At 42.7% G+C, this 23,818-nt stretch overlaps 1 protein-coding gene across 3 annotated transcripts in view; it reads left to right on the plus strand.

The window, feature by feature from the left end:
* TDRD5 (tudor domain containing 5) overlaps positions 1-23,818 on the plus strand; it is a 49,643-nt gene that overhangs the window by 22,899 nt on the left and 2,926 nt on the right. For 2 of the 3 annotated variants that reach the window (XM_072128469.1, XM_072128468.1), the window contains exons 8-15: positions 1,377-1,492; positions 2,441-2,652; positions 12,901-13,113; positions 13,795-13,861; positions 13,945-14,149; positions 16,527-16,663; positions 18,463-18,630; positions 18,713-18,881. In XM_072128469.1, the coding sequence (XP_071984570.1) occupies positions 1,377-1,492; positions 2,441-2,652; positions 12,901-13,113; positions 13,795-13,861; positions 13,945-14,149; positions 16,527-16,663; positions 18,463-18,630; positions 18,713-18,881 (1,287 nt within the window). The remainder of the gene's footprint in view (positions 1-1,376; positions 1,493-2,440; positions 2,653-12,900; positions 13,114-13,794; positions 13,862-13,944; positions 14,150-16,526; positions 16,664-18,462; positions 18,631-18,712; positions 18,882-23,818) is intronic. The other variant, XM_072128470.1, reaches the window with a different exon arrangement.

Raw genomic sequence — 23,818 nt, forward strand, 5'->3', positions numbered from 1 at the left:
CGGAAAGAATTGAGTTAAACCTGTTAGAGGCCACAAAAGATTGGAGGTGGTGAGGGTGGTATAAGCTCAGCATTGTTAACCCCTTAACGACCTGGCCCTTTTTTGGGTTTTCATTCCCATTTTTCACTCCCTACCTTTAAAAATCTATAACTTTTGTATTGTTACACGTAAAGAGCTCTGTGAGGGCTTGTTTTCTGCGTAACAAATTGCACTTCGTTGTGATAGTATTTAATATTCCATGCCGTGCACTGGGAAACAGAGAATTCCATTTGCGCCATTTTCTTGTGGATTTTATGGCTTTCACTATGCGCCCAAAATGACATGTCTACTTTATTCTTTGGGTCGGTACAATTGCGGGGATACCAAATTTGTATAGGTTTTATAATGTTTTCATACATTTACAAAAATTGAAACCTCCTGTGCAAAAAAAAATTATTTTTTTGGTTTTTGCCATTTTTCTGGCACTAATAACTTTTTCATACTTTTTTTTTTTTTACAGAGCTGTGGGTGCAACTTTTGATTAAATTTTCAATGCTATCATTTTTAGGACTGTATGACCTTTTTGATCACTTTTTATTGAATTTTTTAATTTTTCAAAAAGGCAAAGTGCCATTTTCGACTTTAGGCACCATTTTCCGTTACAGGGTTAAATGCTGTGAAAAAGTGTTATTATATTTTGATCGGGCATTTGCGGACGCGGTGATACCTATTATGTTTATTTGTATGAGTACTAGGGAAAGAGGGGTGATTTGAATTGTTAGGTTTTCTATTTTATTTTGGTTTGTTTTTACTTTTTTAGGTTTTCTACTTTTCAGATTCCATAGGGAACTTTAACCCTAGGTTGTCTGATCATTCCTACATATACTGTCATACTACAGTAAGGCAGTATATGGGGATTTTCCTCCTCATTCATTACAATGGGCAATTAGCACATTGTAACGAATGGGTTAAAACGAGACAGCCTCAGGTCTTCGGAAGACAACATCACGGGGAATGAGGCTGCTCGGCCATGCACCACCATATTTTGAAGCCGCCAGCAGCTTTGCCGGCGGCGTTTGGTGGGATAACGCCCGCGACCGGTGTCAGCACCAATCGCGGGAGTTAATGATAAGTCTTTGCTGCAATATTCAGCAAAGACTTACCGGCTTTGGAGAGGGCTCAGCCCGTGAGTCCTCTCCATGCACCGGGACTGGAAGCGGTACTATTAAGGCGCGCGTCAAGAAGGGGTAAAGGAGAAACGGGTTTCTGCTTCACTGATTAAGTGCTGCAGGTGAAGCATTATTGACGTCATCCTGGCTATTAATTTTTATTTCTTAATGCATTTATTAAATATAAACTGAGGTAGTGTGTGTATGTGTTATATGCTTTTCTTATAGATGAGAGCGAGTCTGCTGCTGCTGATGACTCCATTACCCGATGGAATATACCTACACAGAAATCTGAGAGGTTGCAGCCTCCTGTGATTATTTCTCCAGCAGATGGAAAGATTCTGGTATTAGTTTGCTTCTTTCTGAGGCTCTTAACTTTTGAAGGAATACTTTTGTTTGCTCCGGCTCGTTTGTTCCTGCCCTGATGACTTTTCTCTTTGTTTGAAGGGAAAACTTTAAAGGGCTATTTAAGAGCATTTTTAACAAACATTCTAACATTGTTATACAATGTGAAAGAAGCGTCACTGTCCTCACTTGTCCCCCTTCCTCCTCCACTTCTAAAGGACAAAACAGTATAATTACGCAGATCTGAGTTTTGTATGATCCAACCTGATGAAAAATCCCCTGTAAAATAATTAAAATATTTGAATACGCAGTCCTCAGGAGACACTGAGTGAATGCTGTTTGAGGTGTTGGTTCCTGAAACAAGATTTTACACCATGACCTACTAGTTTGTAGAACTACTGGGAATATTATGAAGTGGGGTGTATTTAGTATTTTTTTATTATTATTATTTTAAATTGTACACCAATACAGCCAGCTTCTTATTTTTTGGGCTGCATAAGGCTAAATTAACATTACCGTTCCTTCCCTCCATTAAAAAAAAGGAAAGAAAGGAGGTTGAACCATTGCCTTCCCATGTTTTATGTCCTCTGTTATGGCCAGCTTGGAATGGATCCATTATTCATGTGTTTTTTTTTTTTTTTCTAAACGGAGGAAAAGTACTGCAGCCTCCGTCCATTTTTTCAGTCCAAAAAACACATGGAAACCGGTTCTTTGCCTAAGCGGAACATAACGGCTAACATAAAATTCACTTTGATGTCAATGGGATTTTTAAGTGATACGTTAAACCTCTGTCGAAAAAGTAAAAAATAAAAGAATTAACAGAGAGAAGGAACGGTAGTGTGAAATGAGCCTTACCTACGTATAACTGTTATTATTAATAAATATGGAGTGCATTATATATATATATGTGTGTGTATATACATATTTTACCATATTGTTTTCTTCAGTGGAGCTCTATGGTTGTGCCACTGGCGGTTTCTCAGTCGGAGATCCCACCTGATGCTGTGAGAAAGAAAAAACTTTGCAGTATATCTCGTATGAAACGTGGATTCATGGTTGGGGTTTATGTGGAGAATGTGACTTCTCCAAGTGACTTCTATATCCGGTGTTGTGGTACAGAGACCTCTCAGAAGCTGGAAGACATGATGATAGAAATGAGGTGAGAAATACTTTGTTTCAGAGCCTGTAGTTTTAGCTTCGTGTGACTTCCCCCATTCTCTGTGAACACATTGGCATACAAATGGATAACATATCTTGGATAATTAATAAACAACCCAAACCCATAATAAAACACTTAAAGGTACAAAAAAATTGTACTTAAACACTTTCTACAGCTGAGGAAGTAGCTTATTAGCATCGAAATGTGGTTGGTGTCCCTGCAACCCCACACTGACATTACTGCTTTATCATTTTTTTTGTTACTGCTCGATCTTATTTCCCCTATAGTATTTGTTTCCAAGCTTATGATGTGAGTTGTTGCCTAGGACAGTCTTACACTTATGTATTTATCATGGGAATAGTTGGCAGGGCCACTTAAATCTTACAAATAGAATCTTAAAATTTGTTATGCAATTTCTCAGTGTACGGAGACAAACTACATAGATCATACATAGAATAGTTCTGACTACAATTTATTACCAATAAATATTTCAGAAAAGGAAGGCTACAAGAATCTATAAAATCCTGAGCAATCCACAAATGTGTTTGAAAATATAAAATTCACAGTACAGGCAGTCCCCGGTTACGTACAAGATAGGGTCTGTAGGTTTGTCCTTAGTTGAATTTGTATGTAAGTCTAAACTGTATATTTTATAATTGAAACTCCAAACTTTTTTTGGTCTCGGTGACAAATGGATGTTAAAAATGTTATAAAAACCAGGATTAACAATAAAGCTGAATTGCAGGCACCTGTTACAGCTGTTTGTTGTAGCCTAGGGCTAAAGTACAGTCAATTACCAGTGATCCGTTTGTAACTAGGGGTCATCTGTAAGTCAGGTGTTCTAAAGTAGCGGACCGCCTGTAATTCAAGTAAAAAGCTCCAATTTTGTCAAATCATATTTTGTTCAGAAATCACGACCTATCACGTATACAACGATAACTTTTTAATTCGCACACTGCCACCTTGGGGGGCACCAAACGAGTTTCCAGAAAATTACACTGAGCTTCACACAGCTATTTTATTGAACTCTCCCTTATACAATCGTAAACAAAATTTTAAAAATATATATTTTCCTCAGTCCCCCTTGTTCCTCAATAGTTTCTTGTCCCTGGGATACTTGAAATCCTGCTCCTAGGCCAGTTGTGGAGGAGCAGCATTGCTACCCGTTCCCAGTGTTGTGGCTTTGGTTCGGCACTGGAGGGTTGCCATGTGGTTGGAGGGGCTCGTTCTCCTTCTTGCTCCTTCTTCAAGCCCCACCTGGAGGGCAATCCTGGGCTGTTCAGACAGGCCATAACCCTCCCAGGGGTGCTTGCCGCAGGCACGCGCTATACAGACTATAGGAAGCTGCGGGCATGGCTTCCCTTTTAAGAATTCTCCCTGCTATGCGTCTCTGGTGGCTCTGGTTTATGGAGTAATTCAAAATGGAGACCATAAAGTTGAGAACTTTTTTTTTCTAAATAAAGATACAATCATGGTGCCTGTAGATCTTCAAGGCGCATGTAACTGAGTGCTTAGTCACAAAAATTCATAACTGTTCCTGAGATTTGTGGTCTGGATATACTGGTTGGTCAGTCATTTTCATTTCAAATTACTTACTTTTGGCCTCTCTGCAGTCCCAAGGGTTTTCACCAAGGTGGTGGCAGAGGTATCAGCCTTTCTTCACCTGAACGGCATACAGATTATACCTTATCGGGACATATTTCTTTTTTCAGCACAGACCCCCATCGACTTTTTCAAAACCTTGTTTTTACTCTGAAAACCTTTTCCTCTCTAGGCTGGATGGTGAATTGAGAAAAGTCAGACATGTGGCCATTCCAACAAAAATACTTCCTGGGGGGAGTTACTGGACACCTTCTTTGGCTGCATTCACATTGGTCCGCTCCATAGGAAATAGCGCTGCCTGCCCATACATACAGGGAAAGGTAGAACATGCTCTACCCCATGCACCTTACCGCTGCCAGGTTGCCATAGCAGTCCATGGGGACGTATATCCGGACAAAAATTACGGCCGGATATATGTTCCCATGGGGGCTCTGTGAATGTGGCCTTACCCCCAATAAAAATTTAATTTCCCTACAAAAGAAAATTTTATAATTTTAGCAAATAGAACCTCCTTTCCATGAGTGAAGTAATGAAGTTGGTAGGTTTTCTAACGTCCACGATCCCATCAGTCTTAATTTGCCTACAAACATTCCTATTGTCAGCTGGGACATTTAGAAAAGAAGATAAGGATCCCTCTAAAAATAAAAAAAAAAAACATGACTTGGTGGTTCCTGAAAAAGAAATTAGAATAGATACTCTCTCCCAGCCTCGTGATCACTTGCATGAGAGACTGGAGACTTCTGGATCCTTGCTCTGAACCAAGATCTCCCGTCTCAAGATTCAATCTGTCACCCCAATATCCTTCAATTATAATTAACTGCATGGATGCTGAAAAAAACGGCCTTTCACATCCTGTCATCTACCCTACTCAAGAGTAGGAAGAAGATCACATCCAGAGGTCGCATTAACGCCTCACCACGCGGCATAGACGCGTAATGAGGCGCCATTACCCCCCCAAATAATTGCCATGCGTAAAGTTACGCTTGGCAATTATTCCCTGTAGCGCGCAGGCTGAGCGGCCTGGTGCGCGCTGCAAAAGAGGGAAATGTCTGTAGCGCGATCACAGCGCGCCGGGCCGCTCAGCGGGACACGTGACACAGTGATCTGTGTCAGCAGCGCTCCAGAGCGAGAGCACAGGCCCCGGGAGACCTGTGGACAGCGGGGCTGCTGCTCCCTGTCCTGCTCCATCTCCCTACCTGCCTGCAGCTGCCTGCATTTACGTCGGGACTTAAGAGCAAGGCCGGGTGAGTGTGTGCAGTGTTCTGTGTGTGCTGTGTGAGTGTAGTGTAGTGTAGTGTGTGCTGTGTGAGTGTAGTGTAGTGTGAGTGTAGTGTAGTGTGTGCTGTGTGAGTGTAGTGTAGTGTGAGTGTAGTGTAGTGTGTGCTGTGTGAGTGTAGTGTAGTGTGTGCTGTGTGAGTGTAGTGTAGTGTGTGCTGTGTGAGTGTAGTGTAGTGTGTGCTGTGTGAGTGTAGTGTAGTGTGTGCTGTGTGAGTGTAGTGTAGTGTGAGTGTAGTGTAGTGTGTGCTGTGTGAGTGTAGTGTAGTGTGAGTGTAGTGTGTGCTGTGTGAGTGTAGTGTAGTGTGTGCTGTGTGAGTGTAGTGTAGTGTGTGCTGTGTGAGTGTAGTGTAGTGTGTGCTGTGTGAGTGTAGTGTAGTGTGTGCTGTGTGAGTGTAGTGTAGTGTAGTGTGAGTGTAGTGTAGTGTGAGTGTAGTGTAGTGTGAGTGTAGTGTAGTGTGAGTGTAGTGTAGTGTGAGTGTAGTGTAGTGTGAGTGTAGTGTAGTGTGAGTGTAGTGTAGTGTGAGTGTAGTGTAGTGTGAGTGTAGTGTAGTGTGTGCTGTGCGAGTGTAGTGTAGTGTGTGCTGTGCGAGTGTAGTGTAGTGTGTGCTGTGCGAGTGTAGTGTAGTGTGTGCTGTGCGAGTGTAGTGTAGTGTGTGCTGTGCGAGTGTAGTGTAGTGTGTGCTGTGCGAGTGTAGTGTGTGCTGTGCGAGTGTAGTGTAGTGTAGTGTGTGCTGTGCGAGTGTAGTGTAGTGTAGTGTGTGCTGTGCGAGTGTAGTGTAGTGTGTGCTGTGTGTGCGGCGTATTACCAAAATTTTCATACTCCTCCTCAGGTAAAAATACTCCCTTCTGGAAAAATGTTAGTGCGACCTCTGATCACCTCAAAAATCTACCGGTGTGTCTGGAGAACCATTCTCAATTTTCTTAAAGATCAGAAGTCATCAGTTGAACCCTAAAATGAAGGCAACATACTGGACTTTCTGAAAAAAAAAGTCTTGGGAAAAAAAGGTCTTAAAGGGGTTTTCCCACAAACTAAAGTTAGGCCCTATCCCGTAGGCCTAACTTGCTGATCATTGGGGGTCTCAGTGCTGAGGCCTCCACCGATCGTGAAAACGAGGGGTCCGTGGGACTAATGGAGCAGACGAGTTTTACATTCCTAAAAAAAAGTCTTAGTTTTAAAGGGTCTCGGCTCTGCGATTTTTGTCAGCTCTGTAGAGATAAATGGAGCATGATGGTTGTGTGCAGCCGCCTGCTCCATTAGTTTTTGATGGAGCGACGAGGGGTCTGACAGACCCCTCTTTTTTGCGATATGTTGGGGGCTCAGCAAGTGTCCCATGGGTAGGGCCTAACTTTAGTTTATGGGAAAACCCCTTTAAAACTAACTTTTTTTTTTGCAATGTAAAACTCATTGAGAATAGCTGGATCAAGAGATTTCTTAAATCTTCTGAAAGAAGTTTGTCTCCGTATCCCCCCCCCCCCTTGTGTTCTATCTTTGGTCCTCTTTTGTATTATCAGAACTCTGAACCAATACAGGAATTCTCCCCTTGAGACTGCTTACCCTCTTAACCCGTTAATGACGTAGCCATTTTGTAGCTTAAAGGGGTTTCCCCTCAAAAGAAAATTCTCACATTTCAATCCCCTAGTGATAATAAAGATTTTCACCCTTTACTTTACAATTTTACTTAGGAGCTAAAACAGCAATAAAACTATCTCTCGCTTGGCTGCTCAGTGTAAGATTCCAGCTTTGTGGGGTGACAATGTGGTTACGTTATCAGGGTACAGGTATAAATACAATTACATTTGGCTTCTGACATTGTACTGACACAGAGATGAGACAGATTAGAGATGTGTGAGATTACACAGAGGCTGATAGACAATTACTTTGTTACACTATTAGCTCTGCTACATATCGCAGCTATGTGCCTGCATTCCCCTTCCCCCGGATCACTTATCTCCTGGTAGTTTGCAGCCTCTCACCATGTGCTAACAGGATGTGATAGTGTATGTGTCTTTGAGCTCCGTGCAGGGGGCGTGGCTACAGGCACACAGCAGAGACCGATGGATATCTAATCTGCAAAATCGCATCCAAGTTGGCGGCCACCCAACCCTAAGTGAGAAGTTACAGGGTCATGTCTAGGGGCAACTGAAATTGTGTACAGCAGGACTGATAGAAAGGTTGGACCAGAGATCGCATTAACGCCTCACCAAGCGTCATAGACGCATGATGAGGCGCCATTACTCCCCAGAATAATTGCCAAGCGTCAAAGTACGCTTGGCAATTATCCCTGGCTGTAGTATGTGAGGTGAGCGGTCCGGAGCGCACAGCATTGGTGTGCAGGACATGACAATGGCAGCGCGCGGGCCGGCACTGCTCAGCTCACACTACAGCGCTGGTAGCCTCTAGAATGGAGCTGCTCCGGGTAGCCGTGATGTCACCGGAGGGGGCGGGGCCTCCGGGAAAGGGGCGTGGCTTACTACGCAGTCTCCTCACAGGAAGTCGAGCTGTAATGGCTGCCTGCAAGTAGAATGTGTACAGGTACTGTGTGCATACAAGTTTATGGAGGTGAGGGGGCCTGACAGGAATGGATGTGATAAGGTCAGGGAAGACCTGTATGTTACATGGGACTGCATGGCTTGCAGGTGCTGAGTTGGCATGAGGTGTATTTTATATAGGTCTGCGTGTCTGGCGGGTGCTGAGGTGGCATGAGGTATATGTTACGTGGGACTGCGTGTCTGGCGGGTGCTGAGGTGGCAGGTGTGTGTTACGTAGGACTGCATGTCTGCCGGGTGCTGAGGTGGCAGGTGTGTGTTACGTAGGACTGCATGGCTTGCAGGTGCTGAGTTGGCATGAGGTGTATTTTATATAGGTCTGCGTGTCTGGTGGGTGCTGAGGTGGCATGAGGTTTATGTTACGTAGGACTGCGTGTCTGGCGAGTGCTGATGTGGCATGAGGTTTATGTTACATAGGACTGCGTGTCTGGCGAGTGCTGATGTGGCATGAGGTTTATGTTACATAGGACTGCGTATCTGGCGGGTGCTGAGGTGGCATGAGGTATATGTTACGTGGGACTGCGTGTCTGCCGGGTGCTGAGGTGGCAGGTGTGTGTTACGTGGGACTGCATGTCTGGTGCTAAGGTGGCATTAGGTATATGTTACGTGGGACTGCGTGTCTGGCGGGTGCTGAGGTGGCAGGTGTATGTTACATGGGACTGCATGTCTGGTGCTGAGGTGGCATTAGGTATATGTTACGTGGGACTGCGTGTCTGGCGGGTGCTGAGGTGGCAGGTGTGTGTTACATGGGACTGCGTGTCTGGCGGGTGCTGAGGTGGCATGAGGTATATGTTACATGGGACTGCATGTCTGCCGGGTGCTGAGGTGGCAGGTGTGTGTTACGTGGGACTGCATGTCTGGTTCTGAGGTGGCATGAGGTATATGTTACATGGGACTGCGTGTCTGGCGGGTGCTGAGGTGGCAGGTGTATGTTACGTGGGACTGCATGTCTGGTGCTGAGGTGGCATTAGGTATATGTTACGTGGGACTGCGTGTCTGGCGGGTGCTGAGGTGGCATGAGGTATATGTTACATGGGACTGCGTGCCTGGCGGGTGCTGAGGTGGCAGGTGTGTGTTACGTGGGACTGCATGTCTGGTGCTGAGATGGCATGAGGTATATGTTACATGGGACTGCGTGTCTGGCGGGTGCTGAGGTGGCAGGTGTGTGTTACGTGGGACTGCATGTCGGGTGCTGAGGTGGCAGGTGTGTGTTACGTGGGACTGCAGGTCTGGTGCTGAGGTGGCATGAGGTATATGTTACATGGGACTGCGTGTCTGGCGGGTGCTGAGGTGGCAGGTGTGTGTTACGTGGGACTGCATGTCTGGTGCTGAGGTGGCATGAGGTATATGTTACATGGGACTGCGTGTCTGGCGGGTGCTGAGGTGGCATGAGGTATATGTTACATGGGACTGCGTGTCTGGCGGGTGCTGAGGTGGCATGAGGTATATGTTACATGGGACTGCGTGTCTGGCGGGTGCTGAGGTGGCAGGTGTATGTTACGTGGGACTGCATGTCTGGTGCTGAGGTGGCATTAGGTATATGTTACATGGGACTGCGTGTCTGGCGGGTGCTGAGGTGGCATGAGGTATATGTTACATGGGACTGCGTGTCTGGCTGGTGCTGAGGTGGCATGAGGTATATGTTACATGGGACTGCGTGTCTGGCGGGTGCTGAGGTGGCATGAGGTATATGTTACATGGGACTGCGTGTCTGGCGGGTGCTGAGGTGGCATGAGGTATATGTTACATGGGACTGCGTGTCTGGCGGGTGCTGAGGTGGCAGGTGTATGTTACGTGGGACTGCATGTCTGGTGCTGAGGTGGCATTAGGTATATGTTACATGGGACTGCGTGTCTGGCGGGTGCTGAGGTGGCATGAGGTATATGTTACATGGGACTGCGTGTCTGGCGGGTGCTGAGGTGGCAGGTGTGTGTTACGTGGGACTGCATGTCTGGTGTTGAGGTGGCATGAGGTATATGTTACATGGGACTGCGTGTCTGGCGGGTGCTGAGGTGGCAGGTGTGTGTTACGTGGGACTGCATGTCTGGTGCTGAGGTGGCATGAGGTATATGTTACATGGGACTGCGTGTCTGGCGGGTGCTGAGGTGGCATGAGGTATATGTTACATGGGACTGCGTGTCTGGCGGGTGCTGAGGTGGCATGAGGTATATGTTACATGGGACTGCGTGTCTGGCGGGTGCTGAGGTGGCAGGTGTATGTTACGTGGGACTGCATGTCTGGTGCTGAGGTGGCATTAGGTATATGTTACGTGGGACTGCGTGTCTGGCGGGTGCTGAGGTGGCAGGTGTGTGTTACGTGGGACTGCGTGTCTGGCGGGTGCTGAGTTGGCATGAGGTGTATGTGAAACAGAATGCATAAACAGTAAAAACATGTAAAAAATGACAGACACAAATTCAATTAATAAAAAACCTAAAAAAAAACGCCTCCCCCCAACACAGACACCAAAGCATTTTACAAAGCAACTATCATGGATTTGCAGTGTCAGCTGCAGTCTGGACACTGGGGCTCGGCGGCAGCTGCCACAGTCTGGTCACATGGGGAGGGGGATACATTGTGCGTTAGCCGCAGTCTGTACGTTTGGTGTCAGCGGCGTTAGCCACAGTGTGGTGGTGGGAGGTCTCGGCGGGCCACAGTGTGGTGGTGGGAGGTTTCGGAGGGCCACAGTGTGGTGGTGGGAGGTTTTGGTGGGCCGCAGTCTGGTGGTGGGAGGTTTCGGCGACTTTGGTTGGAGGGTTGGTGGCGTCAGCTCCAGTCTGGTCAGTGCATGATGTAACATCACTATAACTGCCTCAATTTGCTATTTAAACACAGAAGATACTGACACATGATTTTCTTATATAATTAGCGTCTATCAACATTATATACAGCTATGAGTTATATACTTGCATTACTGAAAATTTCATACTCCTTCCCGGCTAAAAATACTCCTCAAAAATAGTAAGAGGAGTATTATTACCCTTCTAGAAATATGTTAGTGCGACCTCTGGGTTGGACTTATATCTGTGACATGCTGCATTTTTGTTAGCGGTGAATTAGAGAATGTTTATTTTGTTATCATGAGTACATTTTTTTGTATTCTGAAATGTCACTATATGGTTATAACTTTTGAACACTCTTACTTATCAAAGCAATTATGAGATGTTTGGTTTTTTTTTGGTTTTTTTTTTCCTCATGTGTGGTACTTAATTTTAGTGGTAAATTTTGGCTGAGAAGCTTTTTTCTTTATGCTAAAAAAAAATGTTTTTTTTTTTTTTTTTTTTAAAAATGCCATTTTCAAAATTCAAAATCATCCGTTTTAGGCAGATAGTGTGTGTGTTTTTTGTTTTTGTTTTTTTTTACCACCTAAATTGGTTGTTTTGTAACATTTAACACGTCTGCTTTACATTTTTATAATTTCTGAAATGTCTGGATAATTTACAGGCAGTCCCTGGATTACGTACAAGATAAATTCTGTAGGTTTGTTCTTAAGTTGAATTTGTATGTAAGTTGAAACTGTATATTTTATAATTGTAGATCCAGACAAAAAGAATTTTGGCCGCGGTGACAATTAGAGTTTAAACATTTTTTGCTGTAATGGAACCAAGGATTATCAATAAAACTTCATTACAGACACTTTACAGCTGATTATTGCAGCCTGGGACTATAGTAAAGCATTCAGAAAGCTTTGTCAGAGGGGGCTGTCTGTAACTATGGGTTGTCTGTAAGTCGGGTGTCCTTAAGTTGGGGACTGCCTGTATTTTTATAATTGTAATCCCAGCCAGAACTTTTTTGGTCTCTGTGACAATTGGATTTTTAGAAATGTTAGCTTGTCATAAGAATCGGATTAACACTAAAGCTGCATTACAGACGCCTGTGATAACTGCTACAGCTGATCATTGTAGCCCAAGGCTACAGTACTTTAACTTAACAACATCCAGAGGTCCGTTTGTAACTAGGTCGCGTCTGTAAGTCGGGTGTTCTTAAGTAAGGGACCGCCTTTATTTTGATGTCACGCAGCTTACAAATCGAATATCAGTTTTCTGTATTTTCAGAGTTGACAATTTTGGGGATAATTACTGTTTTTAATGACATTTTAAATATATAACATTTGAAAACCCCATATATATCAACCTCTTTTGAAATCTGGATGTATATGAGAAACGTCCTTGGGCTGGGAAAGGGTTTATACCATGAGTCTATGTCACAAAAAAAACTAATATTTGAATTATCTCATGTTCTGCTAAATGGTAGATCTTAACATGAGCTGTGTGCAGGAGTCAGGGGTGTAAGATTCTTGAGCCACTGCCATAGTATTAGCCCTACTATTCTATGTAATGAATTACCACTAGTTAGACCTATAGTCCGATGATGACAATAGGTGACTCCACCAGAAACTCGTCCTGATGGGCTTTGAGGGTAATCTAAGGAGAAGTGTTTAAGGGAAAGCTCTGCTACTGCCCTTGTAAGGGCAAGAGAAAATACAGGTGAGGAAAAGTGTCCTCAACCAGGGAAAGAACAGATTTATTACACTGCATCAAGAAGCTGGATTCCCGCCCCTGACTCCTACAAACAAGGGCTCATTCAGCTGAATGCATTCATTTTGCCTCCCAAATTTAGTTTATAGTAGAGCTAAACTCATGTGGATGTGAGCTTGGCCTTGCACTGGTTTCCGTCCCCAGCAGGTATTTTGTTCTTCACATGACTAAGCTCAAACATGGCCTGTGGATTATATTGAACACAATGAAAACTGTCTTCTAAATACATGCATTATACTGAATGCGCAGAACCAATACCATGATATATTTTACTTTCTTCTTTCAGATTCTGTTATTCAAATGAACATGTATCCAGCCGTTACGTGGTGCCTGACGAATATGTTATCGTTGGTGAGATCTACGCACTTAGTGTAGATGGCGATGTGTGGTGGTACAGGGTAATCGTCCATGCACTCATCTCTTCTGAGGACATCCAAGTCTTCTTCCCAGACTTTGGTACTTTGGCCACAGTTAAGAGATGTTGGCTGAGATTTCTCAAGTAAGAATTGTCAATCCGCGCATAAGTTCTGTATGTTGCATATTGTTTTTAACAGTGTGTACACATACTATCCATGCACATCCAGTTTTTGATGATTCTGGCTTTGCCCAAATTATTACACTAATAATTTGTGGTTGTAGGCTAGACGCACAGAACAGCATCTTTTCAGTAAGTTTGCTAAGCTGTTTATAGATCCTCCCTCCTACCCCCTGAACATCATATTATTCTCTTCATAATAACTGTGGACAGCATAGTCAGGGAAACAATTATTGGAGGGACTATTAACAGCTTAAAATTTTTTTACCCTTCTAGACCACCAGCAGATTGCAGCAGTTAGTTTCATACTTGTATCTCATGGCCTCTGACTTGCCTGTCACTCACAAAGACTTGATGGACTGCCAATATGTCTGAGCCAGAAGATGAAGTCCACCGCTTATTACAAATGTGTAACATTTTAAGAAATAACGCAGAAAATGCATTGAAATTGTCCTTTTGTTCTGGTTTTGCAGCATGTGCAGAATATAATGTGTTATTTTGCTGCAGCCTTCACACTCTGCATTGCAGCATCTTTTTATTGAAATCCTTCACAAGCAATGTTTTTATCTGGTTATATCATCTGTTATATGCTTTTCAAAACAATTTAGTGTTTCTATTTATTCTAATTAAATTTTATTTTGCCAGAGCTTGCTATATGACGTTACCAGCCCAGGCAGTACACTCAACATTGGCTTTTTTGAAGCCAGTTCAGGTGAGTAATGTATTTCACTAATTTGGAGAAAAACCTGTAAATCTGCCCATTTTGGTACAAGCTTCTATTACTTTTTCTTGTAGAATCAATGGTCAGTCGAAGGCATAAAGATGTTCCAGAACCATTGTGCACGTGGCCCCTTGGTTGGAGTAGTACTTCAGTATGTTTCAGACCAGTTGTGCCTATTTCTTTGTGATACTACAACTGATGAAGACGTATACCTGCACCAAGTCCTGATTGACACGGGACATGCCAGCTTGGCTCAAGAGCCCAGGTTTTTCAAGGCACGTAAGATTTCTGTTCATTTATAAATATGACTTTATTGTATGCTCTCACACCGTACTGTGTGCTGGTGTAGTCTATTATGCTTTGAAAAAAAAAATTAATTTAGTTCTTGGTCCGGTCCTGTCATAGGTTGGCTTATTCAGGCTTCTTATTTACTGATGCCAAGTAACCAACCTTAAGATGCACCCAACAAAAGTAAATGTTGTTGTAAGTATCCAGTACAAGATAACAGGAAACCAAAAGAACGGGGCAAATGGGCGCAATCTGCTAATAAATGTTAAATCCTAAAAGTAAAAGCTTACCATAAGCACACAGAATTATTACAAATAAACTTTTTCATACTCTACATTTAAATACTATAAGATTAATACAATTTTCTATGCATGTAATGGATCATGGATGACACACTGTCCATATTTTTGATCCGTATCCACAAAGTGGAAAGAGGTAGGGGCAAGTTAGTGAGATTGTTTGGTGTGTGAGGTGTTTTTGTGAATCTGCAAAAAAAAAAAAAAAAAGGGAATGACATGCAGACTTTTTTTTTGTGGACATATGGCTCAGAAACTAAACTGATCTGAGTCCCAAGAAAATAGCACACTCTTGTTCAGGTACCCTAAGGTATTTGCTCTAGTGGTCTATATAACCATATTTTGTTTGTGTCTTCACAATATTACTGCGACTAACACATACAATGGTATGGTTAAACAGAACTCCAGGGCTACTACCCAACAATGTCCAAAGTCTTATATGGCCCAAAATTCTAACAGAATCCCTGTAAAGAGGACATTTCACTACCTAATTTATATGGAGATTAGCATGCCATTCTGTAGGGGCTGCTACACAGATTCACAGACACTTTGAATTTTCCTTCTAGCCCCCACGGTTGCAGAATTATTAGTCCCGAGGTCTGACCATTATAATGTGCGTTTGGTCAGAGAGGAGGAGCTAGGGCTGGAGCTGGAGGCATAATCTTCTCTCATACTGTCAGTGATGAGCTGTAATTTCTCTTTGTGCATCTAAAGGCTACGTTCACACACATTCTAATAATTCTAATTCTGTTTACAAAAATGCAATGTTACACACATTGGTAAACGCGTATTTAAAGGAAACACAAACGCAAATGCTATATAAATATAAGTGCAAATAAGACCTCAACACATACACCACATAAGCGTAAACGTGAAGCAAACAAGACATAAATGCAAACTGCATGCAAGTGTAAACGCAAACGTGTGGCACTGGTGTAAATACGCCGTAAGCACAAGCGCCATTTCGTAAGAATAAATATGAGTAAAATTCGATATAAACAGAAAAATCTGTGTATGTGTAAACGCAGTGTAAGGTTAACCATGATGCAAATGCTGCGTAAACGTGATGTAATTGCCATGTGAACGTGACGAATAGGCAATGTAAGCGTAAACGTGATGCAAACGCAGCAAAGCAAAAACGTGACAGAAAGACAGTGTAAGCATAACTGTTTTGCAAACGGTGCGTAATTGTAACCATGATCCAAACACTGTGTAAGCGTAATGCAAACTGCAATTGTGATGTTATTGCAGCATAAATGTGACGCAAACGCAGCGTAAGCGTAAATATGACAAACTCTGCGTATGCATAAATGTGATGCAAACAGCATCTAACGCAAAAGCCATGTAATCTTATACTTGACGCAAACGGCGTGTAAACGTAACCATGATGCAAAGCTGTGTAAGCATAACTGTGTGATGCAAAAGCCGCGTCAGCGTAACCGTGGTGCAAACGCCATAAACATGATGCAAATGTTGTCTTAGCGTAATGCAAATGGCGTGTAAGTGCGGTGCGAACTCTGCGTAAGCGTGACACAAGCACCGGTCAACCGTGACGCAAACGCTGCATAAATGTAACCATGGTATAAACGCTGCATAAATGCAACCACCAGCAAAACATGTGAACGCAATGTCAACAGAATGTTAGCGGAATGTGTGTGAACACAGCCATTAGATGAATATAAAAAAAATATATCACAGATCAATATTCATAATCGCTTCTCTGACATTGCCTGCCACTAATTAGACAGTATGAGAGAAGATTATCATAACGAACACATCCAGCCCGGCTCCTTCTCTTTGACCAAACACCGTTTATAATGGTCAGAAACAGGGAATCATATCTCTGCAACCGTGGGGGCTAGAAAGAAAATTTTAGGTGCTCCTGAATCTGTGTAACAGCCTTTACAGGCTAGGGTTCTAATCTCCACATGTGTGATGTGGTGAAAGGTCCTCTTTTAAGTCGTTTAAGCATTTGGTGACAACATGCTTCACCTCTACAAGCTTTGTGGCCAGCAAATGTATTTAGACATCCACAAATCTACAACTTCTTTTTTTCCTCTCTATACAGGCAGATAATCCATTAATGCGTTACCTTATCCAGTCTTCGGAGAAGCCGCAAGAAAAATCCCAAGATGAGTCGCGACTGAGTGAAAGTACTAAAAGGGAACCAGTAGAAGTCCAAGTTCAAGAATCTGTTTCACAGACTAGAGTATGTCTCACATAATATACACATGTGTATATATATATATATATATATCTCTTTTACATTTTTTTTTTTTTTTTTCCGAAGATAATTTATTTGCATTATTGTAGTAGACTTTATTAGCAGATGTTTATGCAGGAGTTTGCTGTTGTGTCTTTTGTAAACCAATATGGTTAAGAAGTGGGCAAATCTGTTGAAATTAGTTGAAGGAAAGGGCAGGCTGTAATGTACAGTAAATTAATAAATCTCTTTATAGGTTGTCACCACTCACGGCTCTGCTTTATTCTCATTTGCAGAAGGAATTCATAGTAAAGTGTCTCTTTTTGAGGAGCTTTCCAGGATTTTTCTTGTTAGGCTTTTTTTTTTAGGATAGTGGATCAGTAGGGATCATGTGTTGATCACATATTTAAAGTTGTCCCAGGGCTCCAGTGAGTAGCACCTCCACTTCACAGGTCTGTGACGTGACATAAGTGACATGTATCATATATCTTCTGTGTAGCTCAGTTTTCTACAATAGCAAGTTATACTATGTACGACTACTCATGTCCGCTAAGTCTTTACCCAACTCTTGAAGGGTAGTTGTGTAAATGGATATTGACCATTGTTTTTGTCTTATCCTATAAATTAAGGTCCGTTCTCTGCCCCCTGAAAAATGTGGTGCATATTATGTCTGATGTCTGTTTCTTACATACTTGTCAGCGAAATCCCTGGCTATAAAGTTATCCATAAGCCCCGTTTTACATGATAGCAGCCATAATCGTGTCATTTTAACACCCCAGTCACACAGATGATCTGTTTCGTCAGACCATTGTGCCAAAAGAATGGGGTTCCCATGCACAGGGTACAGTTTAGGTGACAAACAGCTATTCAACAACTTCTAGCTCCAATGTTCTGGTTTATATTGTAATACTAATAGAAGACCTATTTGCCATACCCCCTATACCGGTTGGCCATACAGTGGATGCTATTCAGTGGTCCCACACTATGAAAAACTCCTTAGCTTCTTCTCCTACTACAAAACCTTTATTGTTTATCCTACCAAACACTATTACAAAAATTGATCAAGCAATCATAGATTTATTCTTTTTGGTCACAAGACAGCACAAAAAAGTGGAAGAAGTAATGGAAAGAAAAATAATTGAAAAAATTGTATACCATTTATACACCAGTATAAGCCAAGTTTTTCAGCACAAAATTTGTGCCAAGAAACCCTAACTCGGCTATACTCGAGGACCTAGGGGAAAGGCTGGCTGGCTATATGCCACAGGGGGGGGGGGGGCCTGGCTGGCTATATGCCACAGGGGGGGGGGGGGGCCTGGCTGGCTATATGCCACAGGGGGGGGGGCCTGGCTGGCTATATGCCACAGGGGGGGGGCCTGGCTGGCTATATGCCACAGGGGGGGGGCCTGGCTGGCTATATGCCACAGGGGGGGGGCCTGGCTGGCTATATGCCACAGGGGGGGGGGGGGCCTGGCTGGCTATATGCCACAGGGGGCATATAGATCCCAAAATAATGTAATCGAAAAATACTCCTGCTACAAACCATCATTCAGACAATAACCAGAAAACAACAAAAGTTCAGCCATAAAATGATTGCCGTATTAAATAATACATCTACTGCTGCTGTATAAATGGCCGTGTAGATGCAGTGGTCACACACTGATTATAGAACACTTCTTTATGTAATTCGGTCTTGGAGCAGAAACTCCAGTGATTAGATGTGTGTTACTTATCCAAGGTGTTGTTCACAAAAACCATATTTATGTAAGACAAAGTGGTTATAGTTCTGTCCTTTTTATATTCAGGAGACAGAGGACATTGAGCCTGAGTTGCCTTATTTAGAAGCTTTTCCTATTGGGGAAGATCTGTGGGATGAGCAGTGGTCTTTCTCTGGGAGCATGGTATCTCTAAATGATGCGTTAAAATCTGCAAAGACCATAAGTACACATCATGAGGAGAAACCCAAACTAGAGGTTAGTATATCCAATTGTGGTATGTCATAGGGGTGACCTAAGCTGTACTGAACACTGAACTACTGTTTTTACATTTTTACAGCAGACAAAGAATGTATGCAATGAAGATCAACTCTCTAAACAGATGGAGGAATTTTACATATCTCTAATAGAGACTAGGGACTGTCTAGAGAAATCTGCAATCCTACATTCTGCACCAGGGAGATATGACAAGCCTGAGAAGACTGTTCAGCCTGCTACAGATCTTCATGGTAAAAGCTGAATGTTAACCCCTATGCTGCATATGCCAAGGAATATAGAGAATAGAAGTAGAAGCCAGCAGTGAAATTGTTACTTGACAAAGTGGTAATATTGAGAAGTATGGAGGGTCTCAGTTATGAGGAAAGATTGACAAAATAAGATTTATTTAGTGACTAAGCAGTGGAGGGGGCGGCATTATTAATTTGTATACATATATAAATGGTCCATACAAAAAATATTGTAGAGAATTCATTCCAGGTTAAATTGCTTCAAGGGAGAACTGGCACCTCCTGTAGGAAAGAAGTTTTAAAGGGAACCTGTCACTAGGGACCTCATTTTTACTAAAAACAGGTTGCAGGAGTGCGTTACAGATTGATTGTAAATATGCCTTTCTGCTTTATCTGAACATTTGCATTCCAATATAATTGTGTGTTTTAACTTACCTTGCACCCTGACAGAATCCTCTGTGTAGTCCCAGGGGTTGGGCTTTGGTTTTGATGCATTTCAAAAAACATCATGTGCTGTACAGCTCCTCCCTCTCCCTTTGATGTCATCTCAGTAATCTGTGTGCTCTGTGAAGGAGCAGGAGGGAGTCGTCGGTCAGGAGCACAAAGGTGAGGGCCAAGAGCAGGGGAGTGAGTAACACAGAAAAGTAACTTGTTTTTTTTAAATGCATCCAAACCAAAACCCAAACTCTTGGACTACACAGAGGATTCTGTCAGGGTGCAAGGTAAGTTCTAACACACAATTATTTTGTAATGCAAATGCTTAGAGAAAGCAGAATTTGTAATGCAGCTGTAATGTGAAAATGAGGTCCCTGGAGACAGGTTCCCTTAAATCGCTGTAGGACATAAGATCTGTGGAATAGTTGGTCGCAGCAGAGAGCTTCAGATGCCTTCTTACAAGAAAATAACACTGATGGTTATATAAGATATACCTACCCTTCACCCCTTTCCTTCCTTGTTTGAACTTCATGGATGTTTTTTTTCAGATCCCAACGACACTATTTTCTGTAACCATTTAACTGCTGAATTTGGCTTCTAATGTGTTTTTTTCCCTTCTCTATACAGGATAATCCAAAAGTCCCAGGGCACACCAAAATGACATATCTGATGCTCCAGTATCATGGAATTTTGAGGGGGATACCTTTTAGGTCATGTCCAGTACATGGCTGCAATTTAGAATTTTGCCAAATTGGTTCAAGTTCAAATGGGTAGATGGTAAAGTAGCAGATCAAAGAAGATCAGAATGGTCTCTGAAGCTGATGTAGTAGCAATCAGAATGCAATAAATATTGTGGTTCTGAAGTTAACGCATGGATTTTCCATATCGTCCCCCATGACGGCCCCCTGGAGGTTTCTTCCCCTTCCTCTGTAGGGACAGGAAATTGAGAGCATTTAAAAGGCCCCACCCTCAACCTCCCACCAGTGTTTTTCCTGTCCCTACAGGGATAGGGTTGAGAGTAAAACCTCTCTCTCCTCCAGGGGGAGGTGGAATCTCGTACCCCTCGTGGGTGCCTGTTCCCCCGGGGCTTCCCTCGTCCGGCCTCTTCGGAGTCCTACTTGGGGTCCCCAGGCTCTGGTTGCCCTCAGGCAGGTGTCGGCGGCTCTACGACTTGCTCGTGGGTCCGCGGCAGCCGGCACATAGCGCTTCCTCAGTGCGCAACGTCACTTCCGGTTTTGCCGGAACTGACGTCAGAGGCCTTGGCGTCACGGCCTAGGGGACGGGTCGCGTAAGATGATGTCAGACGCCGGTAATATGTATAAGATCGTTGCGTAGTCGCTGTCTGCTGAGGTCTATGAGAACAAGATGGCAGAGGCGGCTGAAATTCGTTCCATAACCCTGGGTTCTGTGAGTAGGACGTATTGGCACTATATGGCACTATATGTATTGGCACTAATTGGCACTATATGCTGTGTTTGGGAGTCGGCTTTTATTAAGCATCATTCCTCTTGTTTTCCGTTTTTTTACAAATGGGAGAAGGACATGTTTGTCAAGGAGAAGGTTAAGGGTTGTGTTAAGGAAAAAAACAAAAAAGGCACCGTCTAAACTTTTCCAGATTTGTAATACAAAACTTGGGGTATACAAAACTTAGGGTTTGGCTTATAAAAAGAGCTTGTGCAAGGTTTGTTTGGATAAGATACTAATAGAATTAAGGGTTGTTATGCGTGAGGAGATTAAAGCTTCTAGAAGTCCACCGCATAAGAAGATTAGAGGAAATCCTGTATGTATAGATACTGACGATGAGCAACCTTCATGTTCATATGAAATGGATATTGATGAGTCTGATATGATGCAACAATCTGTACCTAATGACCCCAAGTATCTGTTTCCAAATGAAGATATGGACGGGCTTATCAAGGCATTAAGAGACACCTTAAATATAGAAAACACAATAGAAGGTCGGTGGTAGGTGAATTGTTTGTTGGATTAAGACGGAAAAAAGTGAGTTTTTCCTATTATTGAGAATTTGGAAGATCTTGTTTTGGATGAATGGAAAGATCCATAAAGACGTTTTACTATTCCCAAAGAGTTTAAAAACCGTTTATTGTTTGACCCAGAGGAGACAAGGATTTGGGATAATGTACCCAAGGTTGATGTCCCCATTGCCAAAGTAGTCAAAAAAATGGATCTACCTTTTCAGGATTCTACTCAGTTAACCCCTTAACGACTTGGCCTTTTTTAGTTTTTCACTTCCATTTTTCACTCACCACCTTCAAAAATCTATAACTTTTTTATTTTTCCATGTACAGAGCTGTGGGAGGGCTTATTTTCTTAAATTGCACTTCATAGTGACGTTATTTAATATTCCATGGCGTGTACTGGGAAGCAGGAACAAAATTCCAAATGCAGTGAAAATGGTGAAAAAACACATTTGCGATGTTTTCTTGTGGGCTTGGATTTTACAGCTTTCACTGTGCTCTCCAAATGACATGTCTACTTTATTCTTTAGGTCGGTACGATCAAGTGGATACCAAATTTGTATAGGTTTTTGTAATGTTTTCATACATTTAAAAAAATTAAAGCCTCCTGTACAAAATTAGTTTTTTGGATTTTGCCATCTTCTGGCGCAAATAACTTTTTTTATACTTTGGTGTACGGAGCTGTGGGTAGTGTCATTTTTTGCGAATTTTTATGGCGTTTTCATTGCTATAATTTTTGGCACTGTTCGACCTTTTGATCACTTTTTATAAATTTTTTTTATATTTTTCAAAATGGCAAAAAAAATGCCATTTTCGACTTTGGACCCTATTTTCCGTTACGGGGTTAAATGCAGTGAAACACCGTTATTATATTTTGATAGAACGGACATTTTCGGACGCGGCGATACCTGATGTGTTTATGATTTTTACTGTTTATTTATATTTATATCAGTTCTAGGGAAAGGGGGATGATTTGAATTTTTAGGTTTTTTATTATAATTTTTTTTTTAAACATTTTTTTTATTTTTACTTTTACTATTTTTCAAACTCCCTAGGGTACTTTAACCCTAGGTTGTCTGATCGATCCTACCATATACTGCCATACTACATCATGGCAGCATATGTGGATTTTACTGCCCATTCATTACAATGTGCAATTAGCACATTGTAATGAATTGGTTAAAACGAAGTAGCCTCGGGTATTCGGAACACCCGAGGCTACCATGGCGATGGATCGCTGCTCCCCGTGACGTCATTGGGGAGCGGCAAGATGGCGGCACCCATGCCCCGCCGTCTTTTTGAAGCCGCCGGCGATCGCGGGTGTTACCGGTATGCCTTTGCTGCAATATGCAGCAAAGCCTTACCGGCTATGGAGAGGGCTCGGCCCGCGAGCCCTCTCCATGCACCGGGACCCGGCGCGCGCCGTACTAGTACTGCGCACGTCGGGAAGGGGTTAAAGGATGCCATGGATGGGGACGTCAGCAGTTTCTTTTCAGCTCCGCAAATAAACAAGACAAATGGCAATGATGCCAGAGTGGGGGGGGGACTGATGTTATATTTTACCATTGGGGGTGAAAATTTTTCAAACAGGTGGGTTCTCTCAATAATCAAAGACGGTTATTTTATCAAGTTTGTGTCACCACCCCCTCACCGGTTTATACTATCCAAGCAATCTTCAAACAGACTAACAGGTCTCCTTTGGGAGGAATTTCTGGCCTGCTTAAGCTGAACGCGATCAGTCCAGTCCTTCCAGAAGTAAAAGGTATGGGTCACTATTCTCCCTTATTCTTAATAAAAAAGCCAAATGGAGCCTTCAGATTAATCACAAACCTGAAGTTTCTGAACAAATGGGTAGCATATGCCAAATTCAAAATGGAGTCGGTGAAATCTGCCACTCAATTTATGAACCTTGGACCTCAAGGATGCATACTACCATGTACCTATACACCCAGAGTCACAGAGATACTTACGGTTTGCAGTATTACCACCAGTATTACCGCATTAGCCTTTGGTCTCTCTTCAGCTCCTCGGATCTTCACCAAGGTTATGGCGGAGGTAGTGAAATATCTTCGAACAGAAGTGATCTTTGTGGTGCCTTACCTAGACGACTTCTTGCTGATAGGAGTTTTGGTAAGTCACCTGGAGAGTCAGAAGAAGACCACAATTGAAATATTGCAATCCCTGGGATGGATTATAAATTTAGAAAAATCTAACCTGGCCCCAAATCACATAAAAAAAAAATTAGGGCTATCTCTGAACTCTGTAATACAAACCTCATATCTTCCACAGGAGAAAGTGGACAAGCTTCTTGGGAAAATCAGAAATTTCCAGAAGAGGAAATCTGTGTCAGTTTGGATGCATGATGTCATCGCTGTCATCGCGGAGTGTGGCCTGGTGCCAAAATCACTCGAGGACCTTACAACCCTGGATCCTTTCAAAGAAATCATCATCATTTGCATTGGCCGTTAGTAATTTCTTCAAAAGTGAAAAATTAAATTGGTGGAAGAATCCCAGGAACCTTTTAAA

The sequence above is a fragment of the Engystomops pustulosus genome, chromosome 10, assembly GCF_040894005.1.
Source record: "Engystomops pustulosus chromosome 10, aEngPut4.maternal, whole genome shotgun sequence".
Taxonomy (NCBI): domain Eukaryota; kingdom Metazoa; phylum Chordata; class Amphibia; order Anura; family Leptodactylidae; genus Engystomops; species Engystomops pustulosus.